This window comes from Ylistrum balloti, unplaced genomic scaffold (assembly GCF_031769215.1).
Source record: "Ylistrum balloti isolate Yb309-2 unplaced genomic scaffold, AGI_CSIRO_Ybal_v1 Utg369642, whole genome shotgun sequence".
NCBI classification, from domain to species: Eukaryota; Metazoa; Mollusca; class Bivalvia; order Pectinida; family Pectinidae; genus Ylistrum; species Ylistrum balloti.
Window position 1 is genome coordinate 605022 of NW_026781902.1, and position 11007 is coordinate 616028.

Genomic DNA, 11007 nt, shown 5'->3' on the forward strand with positions numbered 1-11007 from the left:
ATAGAAACACGACACATTGGTGATACACATATTTTAAATGCAAGTTCATATGTACTTTAACTTAACTCGTCACTTATTGCTTTGTTTGAAAATTGAGGTTTAAGGTTGTTATCAATAAATATTTCTTAAATTAATTATAGTAGAGATAGTTCTTTTTTATTTTGTCCATTGTGTTGTTACAATAGTATTACTGATTGACTGAGTGCAGTGTTTCAATATGTAAAATTACATTTGATGTTGGAAGTCTGTATGTTGACGTTATAGTATATAGAAATGAACAGACAAAGAGAATCGGGTAATATTCAGAGCTTACATGTGGTTTAGATACATTCGAAGACAAAATGTTTCACTCTCAAAACCACAGTTTCTTTTCTGGAATATTTCAAAATAAAATCAAAGGATAAGGGCCAGTTTTGTTATTTTTTATGGCATTAAACATTGACCAATTCCCAGGATAACAATACATTTTACCTTTATTGGAGTCTCATCCAGGTTTACCCCCAATGATTTCCCGTAGTTCCTTTTCTATGTATTTATGATAGCACATGTAGACTACCTGCTATAAAACTTACATGATTGGTGGGGAGAACCAAGACTTTTAATTTGTCATGACAAGTTCCAAGAACGGAGATAAAATGTTTGAATCGGACGTAGACTCCTGAGCTGTTGCCGAAATATTATCATATATTCAAATTGCTATATTAAAGGGTTCAAAGATCACAGGTTCCGTCGGTTTTCACTTAATGTAAAGTTTTTTTAAAAATAAAAAGTCAAATATTGTAGCAGAAGTACCGAACATGTCATCATTTCCATGAAATGCGTCACTTTCAGTATTTAAATTGTTATTTAGAACGACGTATCATCCCACAGACACGGTACTTAAATCCAAAAAGTATTACGCTTGGGAAAGCCAACACTAAACAAAAATTGAAGAAAAAAAAACACTCGAAAAAATATTTCCGAACAGTTTTAATTAAAAAGACGATACCACTGTACCATGTGAACAACAGTCCTATTCATACTGGTTGTTAACTCTACTCTAATTACGTAAGAATAAAAAAAAATACCAGGATACCTTTCAGAAATAGGATTTTATAAACTACAAAGCCTGGCCGATCTTTTATCTATAGGTTGTAAGGTGATTATATTGCTATTCTCGAGCGCTACAAAGACCTCGCCGGAGCCCGACACCGACTACCCGTTGTCATAAGCCCTGTACTTTACTTAGCTGTTGAAGGCATTGATTGAAGTGCATGCCCCTCTCACGCACGAGCTCGGCACGAGGCATGTAAGATACATTAATACAGGTTTACGTTTCCGCGGGACGTGTCGACAAGAAATTAGCATGAAATTAAAAACAAACGGAACGAAACTGGTCTGCCATGATTGTTTTAACTCTCGCCAGGGGTTGACGCGGTGTTGATGTGTTTTGAACAAACAGAAAACACAACGTGCCGTAAAGAAAATAAAGAATCGCAAAAGAAATAAATACTTAAAATGTTTTCATGATCCTGATAAATGTATTTCGAAGAAAAAAAATTGCTTCTTAGCATTTCCTTTCTAGTATTCATCTACAACGTAATGAAAATAATAAAATGTATTCAATTATCAAAATAACTTGTTACGGTGTGTAAGTATACAACGTCATGTTACGAACTAGTTTTGACAAGTATTTGTATCACTGAAACAAGTTTCACACCGGAACACGCCATGGTGTTTGGATGGCGATCATAATGAGTATCAATAGATTTAGAAAAATTTTGATATTTTTGAGAAATATCTTTCAAATATTCAACATGACAAAAACATCAGACATGTGTATCATACTCCAGCTGGTAAATTATCATAACGGAATGAGCACGAGAATAGTAGAAACTCGTCACATGGAAATATTAGAGACCTTAGGCCAGGACATAATCTTGCATGTTAAAAACTTAACAAAAGTTTTTTTTTTTCAGATTAATCTTGTAACAAGAAGTATATCCTTGCATACCGATTCATGTCAAAAAGTGTGGAAGTTATGTAAAAAAATTGAATGATAAAATAAGATATACTCGTATTAAGGTATTTCTGCAGTCCCGTGTTGGAAAAACATTTACATATTGCTCAATTAAATACAAGAATACTTCAAAACAGGTCAATGGTATGATCACTTCCTTTATATAGCCATTGCATAGGGGTAATGCAGTTACGTGTTTATAATCATCTATTAATTAATTAATTGATTAAATTAACACTGTTATTAATTAATTACATTTTTATGTCTAAGCATTATTTAGAATAATAAACATATTTGATATGTGTTTTGGATGAAATGGTTCCATTTTCATATCTAAAGTCTCTCATATGTAGTTCTATTGTTATACTTCATCAAATCAAAGACTTTATTTGTATTTTATATCATAAAGAACTCGCAGATGACACCATGACACTAATAGTGGTTTATCTATATTAATATTATATCATGAAATATGTATGAATTCATATACATATGAAGGTGATAGTGTTTGTTATACGAGAAAGACCTACTGGTAATTACTTACTCAGTGTGAACGGGGACAATTTTGTCGCAACTTAACTACAGCTAGTTTCGCCTTTCGTATATAGAGCGGTTTAAAAAAGAAAGCTTTTTGGCAGAGTTGAAATTCGTCTTTAATTGTTGTAGGGTGCACTTAGCGAAATTAAAATTACTATTAAAGTTTAAGAAATGAACTAGACTCATGCACAGGTTTCTGGGTCATGATAATACAGGATCATACTTGTTAAGATGTTCTCCCTTAATAAGGGAAATGTGTTAAAGTAAACAGCGAGTACTTATGTGTATCAAGGACACGTTTTTTCCGTTTACGTTCTTACTCAACTAATATATGCTATCATATAGAGATGTGTCCTGCAGAAAAAAAAATAGTCATATGTCTTGATGTAATGTTAAGTCACGTGATCCTGCTTCAATTTCATAATTAATTTCAACGGAGTTATTATATGTTAATTTTATATTACGAGTACGGAGACTATTTGTTATTGATTATGTGTTGAGTACTGAACACGCTTTATCTTTGTTCGAGTGTTCTCTTAGTTTATATGCCTCTGTGATTATTACGTGAACACTCTGTTATTGTCTGTTTTTGTGGTCTTCTTTCATTTCTGACCTATCCCTTGTCTTTTTGATGTGGACAGTTTCATCACTTGCTATTGAAACATTCGCTGAGCACAGTTCTTTTTATTACAGTATTAACAGAACATATTTGTAGTGAAAGAAGACACACAAGTAAATAACACATTTTCTCACAAAAATAATTAAACTACATCACACAGCATTTTCGTCCTTCTAGAACTCGTCAGTGTATATTCTGAACCGTGCCATTATTCGAATGAATTCAAACGTAGCATGCAAATTTCGATATAAGGCAACATGACATCGATATAAGGCAACATGACTTCGATATAAGTCAACATGACATCGATATAAGCCAACAAGTAACCGCTTATCAAGAATAATTTTCTAAAACGATAATTTGCAGGTGAAGTCCATATTTAGACTGTCTATTGTGTGTTGATACAGAGGTGATAACTACAGGTAATAAACAAGACATTGTATAAATTTTCTCAATTTTACTTGTTATACAATATGTTGCTTTAAGTATCACTTATCCTTGGTATGATAATCTAGTAGAAATTAGGACAGGTACGTATATATATACAACATCAATATTTGTGGTTATAGGATAGTTTCAGTTCGCGTTATCTTTTAAGATCAAACAACATATACTGGTAGATGGATGTATTTCAGCAAAACCAATTACTACCGCACATATTATTTTATACCGTGATAATAAAAACGACATACTCAAGCGAATAATACTCTGTATTACATTTAGAATTAGATACAGTAAAGCCAATGAGAATTAATCTGTATCACACTAGGACTCGTCAGTAACGTGTTTGAAGATTGTGCAAAAGACACACAAGTGAACACAGTACGTCTTAAAATAAATTCAGTGATAGATAGAGTAGAGCCAAACTATGAGTTAAAATGCATCATACAGCTGTTTCGCCCTCTAGGACTCGTCGTTGATGCCAAGCTGCAGAAATTCCAAGGTGATCAAACGAAAAGTCAAAATCTGCACGGGAAGGTGCACTAGACCCATTATAATGAAATGCATTTCGAAATTTCCAATATATCAGATAAATTTAGAACAAAGTCAAGTACATGTGTATATTCATGCAGTCAACCAGTAATGTCTAACATCTGCTATCTTAAACATTGTACAAAAGACACACAGGTTGATAGCACATTATAAATACATTCAGCGTTAGATACAGTAAAGGCAAACAATGAATTAAACTGTATCATACAGCTGTTTCTTTCTTCTAAGGTTCATCAGTTATACTAACCTAACCTATGTGGCAACTAAGGAAAAGCAAATTTGTTTGAAAGGAATGTTAAAATCTAGATTCATGATTTTCGAATATTGGATTATTTTAGTAAGAAATTAAAAAGACAAGAGTGTTTAAATGTTACGTATTCAATTCATCCTCACGTGTGCATTTCTGGTATATCGAAAGGAATACTTCAGATTCATACACCCTTTTTACATAAACAATCCCTTGATTTACCAAGCAAAGTATTTGAATCGTTTTATGCAAGTCATTTTAGGAAAATTAAACACTCATTTCTAATTGCAAATTTCTTAAAAATCGAAAGATATTATCAAAATTTTATCAATTCCACTGAACGTATATAAAAAGGGTGTTTTTATTTGATTCATGTCATGCAAGTCATGTTGTTTGCATATTTTTCAAAAATCGAAAGATATTATCACAATTTTACCGATTCCACTGGAATTTTTTTAAATGATGTTTCTTTGACATTTCTGGATACAATGTCGATGTATTTGTTTGTAACATGTATAGCCAGAGTCATTGTTTTTTTCCCAGACCATGTTTCACTAAATTGATCACGCTGTATATTAACACATTAACAATTCACGTATACCGGTCCTCGTGCTTGTTTTTCGACATTGCTGATGTATTTAGTAAATATTTCCATTTCCAATTTGTTTGGCATTTTGACACAGACAGACCTAAATGTATCCACGCATTTTTCATTCAAAGACGTGTCAAAATATTATTAGTTTCTACGGGAAGCCTTGTCAAAACTTTCTGTGGGCAGGTTCTCTCTATAAGTTGGTGTATTTTCGATGGGAATGATGATCTACAATCAGCGGAATGTTGACGTTTATCAGTGGGATTTATTTTTAATCTATGTCTACTATATATAATACAACAGCACGAAAACTTTGTGATTTATTTCTGTTATCAACAGGACATTTCAGCCTAAAGTTCTGACACGCTAACAACTATATAATCTGGTATTAACTACATCATATTGATGATAGCACATATGAGTATGTGTTCATTGTATATTTAAGTAGGTATCTAGTAATCCATTAATAGCAGAATAACTGGGGTTTACTGAAATGTTTGATATTAGCGACTTATTTCGAATCATACTTCCGTTTTACTTGATAATGTGATAATTAATCACAATGTATGTAATAAAGTGATAATTATACATGGTCAACTGATTGCCAACAGATGGCCGCAAACAACTTACCCCAATAACAACGTCCGGATCAATATGAAACATTGATATATTCATGTAATTCAAATAAAAACTGAATTTTACTCCAATCCATTAAGTGTATCTTAGTCGGTTACAATGTTACTTTGTGCTCGTGTTTTGTCTCCATGATAAACATATATCAAACAGCCGTGTACTCATACTTCCTCTGAGGACTGTTTTCGAACAATGTTAAGATTAGATTTTGTTTTGTTTTAAAGTGATTTTCTTTATAAGGTTTTTTCGTTTCTTATCATGTCACACGATCAAAAAATATTCGACAATGTGGCATTGGCTTACATTAACAATAACAAGAATATTTAAAATAATGATAATTTATAAAATATCAGAAAAAAACGACTGATAGAGACATTAATTGGTAATTTACTTTTAAAGGTTTATAAGATGACATCAACAATAGTAAAAATGATTCATTTAAAAAATCTAGATGATGAAATTAATAGTAACATCTATATAAACACTGACACGAACAGCGATACAAACCACTCATTTATTGGAATAAGGCGAGTTTTCTAAATGACAGGATAAATTAAGAAGAGAAATGGAAATTGAACAAACTGATACCAAAACAACTCTATTAAAACACTGATATAGACGATATTCGCAGAGGGGATACGAATTACATGAACCTTTGTCTATTAGGAAGATGTAGACATAAATAAAATAAATCAATTATAGAAGTGATAGGGAAATACGGAAACAGTTAATTATTATCATAACGAGAAGCAAATAAAAAAATAAAAACAATGATGTATAAAGATTGGACAAAAGACACAATTAAACATCTTTTAATAATTTAGAGTTAGATACAGCAAAGACAAACAATGAATGAAACTGCATTATATATCTGTTTCATTCTTCTAGGAATTATGATAATTAATTCCATCAGCTGTACTCATAATACGAGGTAATCAACATTATTAGTGATGCTTAGGGCCTAAACCTAGGAGGAGACAGAATAAAATCCAAAGAGATCGCAGAAATGGCAAAATGGCATGATTCAGGAAATTTCATTAAATTTCATATTACTGATAAATTTAGAAGAACACCAAGTACAAGAGCATATTCTGAACCTTGCAAGTATTCGAATGATTTAAAAAGTATAACACGGAACTAAAACTAAATGTTTAACTGCGATAAGAAAATTAACATGACCATATTGCTTGAGTGATAAACGAAAACTGATATTCTGTAATAGATAGGATATAAGATGTGAAATATCTGGTAGCTGGTTAAAGTAATGTTCGGTCCAATTTTCTCATATATTTTTGCATCGGACGGGTGTAAAACATTCGTTAAGGAGTATGTAAAAATTAGTTTTACTGGAACGTCGGCGTTACCTAGCTATGTATTGAATATTGTTGTATCAATGTACATCGTATATCAATAAGGTCAGACACATGTAGATTTAACCCCATGAGAAAGTGATGTTTTCTTCCTGAAGAGAACTATTACAATCTAACTCAGTTTTTCACTATCACCAACTTCACCTATACCATACACTGGACTGTAGTTATATCAAGAAGGAACGAACAGCCAGAAAAGGCCATGAAACATTCGAAATGTTGGTCGATTGTATCTTCTATCTTCTATTACTGATACAAAACAACAGTTATATATTCCGGGACCTCCTGCTAACAAGGTATTACTAGCCGAGCAATATATTGAGAAGAAAATTTACTTATTTTCTTTTAGGAAAAACTCTTCCTCGAAATACCATGGAACACTATTATGGATTCGAACATGGGAACGTTCTTATCTTACGTCCAGCTGAACGAGCTGAAGAGAAGCTCTCTCTAACGGTACATAATCACAAACCGGGTAAATACTAGCAACATGCTTTCGTTACTTTGCTCCGTTGCTATCACGTGTTCATTCTCTTAATGCTTTATATGAGGCTCTTTCGATTTTTAGTAAATTACATGCTCCTTTTTCAAATCATTTATAATATGCGACAATTATTCCTAAATAATAATGAATTTTTTATCTTTACTGACGATGGTTTCCCAAGGAGTCTAAACCAAAATGTTACTCTATTGAAATCTAAGTCCGTCGTACCTATAACGGTTTAATCATGTCACTATGGTAACGTGGCGACATTGACAACCTTCAACATGTCATTTTGTAGTTACACAATCTATACTGATCACAATTACTCCTGGAATATGAAAACCGCTAGGCATGAAATTATATCTGAGACATTGTTTTAACAGTTATTAGTATATATCAGAGTGGAACAGAAAAGTGTGTAGCTTCTAACTAGTAATGAAAAGGATATATCATTGCTTGATATCGCTGAGACCAGTCAAGAAAAACACAAATCAAGAAAGTGTTACATTTCAATGACGACCTAATGATGAAAAATACTGGAAGACCGAGTATATTAGTGGAACAGTTTCCTGGACGGCTTTTAAATCACTTCAGTAAAGGAAACGTTTATAACAAGGTACCAATAATTACAAGGAACCATTCATTCTAGAACGTTCTGTTTTTTATCAGATGATGTACATTCCTACAGATGCTGCCGTCAAGGGTGATGTGACGGATGTTTGATATCCTTTTTTCAAAAAGACGGAGGCGCATTTATTCAGACTCTGCTGTCGAAGATGATGTGACGGATGTTTAAAATCCTTTTTTCAAAAAGACGGAGGCGCATTTATTCAGGCGCTACTGTCGAGGATGATGTGACGGATGTTTGATATCCTTTTTCAAAAAGACGGAGGCGCATTTATTCAGACTCTGCTGTCGAAGATGATGTGACAGATGTTTAAAATCCTTTTTTCAAAAAGACGGAGGCGCATTTATTCAGACACTACTGTCGAGGATGATGTGACGGATGTTTAATATCCTTTTTTCAAAAAGACGGAGGCGCATTTATTCAGACTCTGCTGTCGAGGATGATGTGACGGATGTTTAATATCCTTTTTTTTAAAAGACGGAGGCGCATTTATTCAGACTCTGCTGTCGAGAATGATGTAACAGACCTTTTATGATTTTTAAGACGGAGCCTTTGTTATCAACTAGAAACTGTCCTAGAATTTGTGATATATTTGGAGCCAGTGTCAAATGTTATCAGAAATTTGTTTCCTATTTGAACTGGATATTCTTCAGTGCATTTAATTTAATGCTTGACTGGTTACTCGGAAATTATCCTCAGTTTTAGATCTATACTCGTGTGGTCATAATTGGATATAAAAAGCTCATAAGAAACATGTATTGTCATCAAATTACAAGGTATCGTCTGTAAGTGTGAGATATACAGATTCTATTGTAACTGATTTTTGTGTTTTGATAATACTTCCTGTATGTAGGATCATCAATGGATAAACTAGTTCTCTTTTAAGTGAAAATCATTTAGCAGTATTTTTATTATTTACTTTTAATTCAGTCACTTGTAATTTAAATAATATATCATTTAAAATCAATTGAAATACTCAAGTTACTGAGATCAGCAAGTGATCGGAATTTGTAACTTATAATAATATTAGTTATGATACAGTAGTGATAAAAATGGCGGTTGCTATAGAGATAACAATGACAGTGTCTGCTCTGGCGGTACTTTTGAGTATTATCTTAAATGGATTAGGGATTCTCGTGTTTTCTAGGTGTCGATTGTTGGTTTTACAAATCAGGTTGATTTTACTCTTCATTACAGTACATTCGTTCTTTATTAGCTGTATTTTTCCTGTGGTCATGGTTGTAGACTACAATACGTATCATATAGTTCCGTGCGCTTTAAAGAGCATATTATGGGCCGGATATCGCATAGTGCCCGTTGTCTTGACAACCGTTTTTGCATTGGATCGACTAGTGTCGGTCGTTTGGCCATTATCTTACCAGCGTAATAGTACCAAAAAGTCGGTTTTGATAATATGCATATCTTTGACGCTGGTCCTCTATGTTATATTTGGTCTGTCGTTCAATAACGACATAGAAGTAAATGAAGGAATCTGTTCCACTTACTTACACATGAATGAATTCGGATTACACTCCATGGTCATGATTTTCGCATCATCGGTTTTGTTGACCACTGTTTCTTATGCTGTCATTTTCTACCAATCAAAACGGTATCTGTCAGCCACAAGCTTTACGTCCACAGACAATCTCTACAATACCTTCCGAATGTCCTTCCTCATCTGTGGGGTTACCTTTGCACTCTACATGATAAGTATTACATCTTGTGCCTCTAGCGTCGCCCTCTGGTATGATAAGAACAATCAGAACATTTTCAATGTGTACTTGGTGTGTTCCATCTTATTGATTACAATAATTTCCATAAATCCGCTATTCTACATCAGTAGATTTCGTGAAAGCCGATTCCATGTCATGAAACTTCTGTGTTTATTCAAGAAAAATACAGAACGTATGGAATCTATGCTTCGTTTGGAACAAGCAGGTATTCCACTACCATCCCATAATTGTGCACGAGCAGAAAAAACATTGCAACACATTGCCGAAGTCGATTCTAAAGTTGCCTTCGTCCCAAATAATCCTATTTTTGTAATATCTACATAAACACTCTATCCCTGTTATCAAAAGGAACATTTCTATCACTACAGTAACTGTATATAAAACATGTGTTGTAATGATACTCTGATGTTTTGTCGTCATATGGTCGGTATCGTATTTACTTTTGATTCGATAGAAATATTTTTTACGTGTGTTGTTTTTGTCTTGCTTGAATAAACAACAACATTCTAATTAACACGTACATAAGTTAGATTCCGCTTCATTGTTCAATGATTATTTTTTCTTCATATCAGTTCATAATGAATTTGCGAATCCGTTTTAATTTCAAGGATTAAATATTCCTATTACAGCTTACGTGTACCCATCCGGATTGTGGTATTCAAGTTAAGCAGAATAAGGTAAATCGAACGAAGCTGGATGTGTTTGATGCTCGTTAGTTTGCTTTCGGTTCCTTTGTTATATACCGTGTCCTCATTTGAGATCATGACAGTACTTACACGGATTGGTTTACATGTAGGGTGACGTTGATTAAGCAGAAGACGCTTACTCTTCCAGAAAGCCTGGTCTTATTCTGCTTGGACGTTTTCATGAGTCTCCATTTAAATATTTCTTTACTTCGTTTTTTGCCCTAGACTTATTGAATTTGAGTTTGGATTATAATTGTGTATATGATATATACTGATACTTCCGACATTATCATTTTTCAGTACTGGATATATTTATTTTAGGTCTTGTTACTAAGACAAATACTGTTGGGAATAGCGAATACGTTATTTGCATGTAGACAAAACAGATGGAATGATAACCATGCTTAAAATAGGTATATGTTTTTAAGTCCTGACAAGGCTAAATGTATCAAATACGATTTGTTTCTCAGGAAAGAATTTTTAATA

General features: G+C 33.1%; 1 protein-coding gene across 1 annotated transcript; it reads left to right on the forward strand.

The window, feature by feature from the left end:
* Nucleotides 1–9154: 9154 nt before the first annotated feature.
* LOC132554733 (uncharacterized) lies at nt 9155–10159 on the forward strand. Its single transcript, XM_060219047.1, has one exon. It carries the CDS (start codon nt 9155–9157, stop codon nt 10157–10159), a length of 1005 nt encoding a protein of 334 aa, XP_060075030.1.
* The last annotated feature ends 848 nt before the right edge of the window (nt 10160–11007 follow it).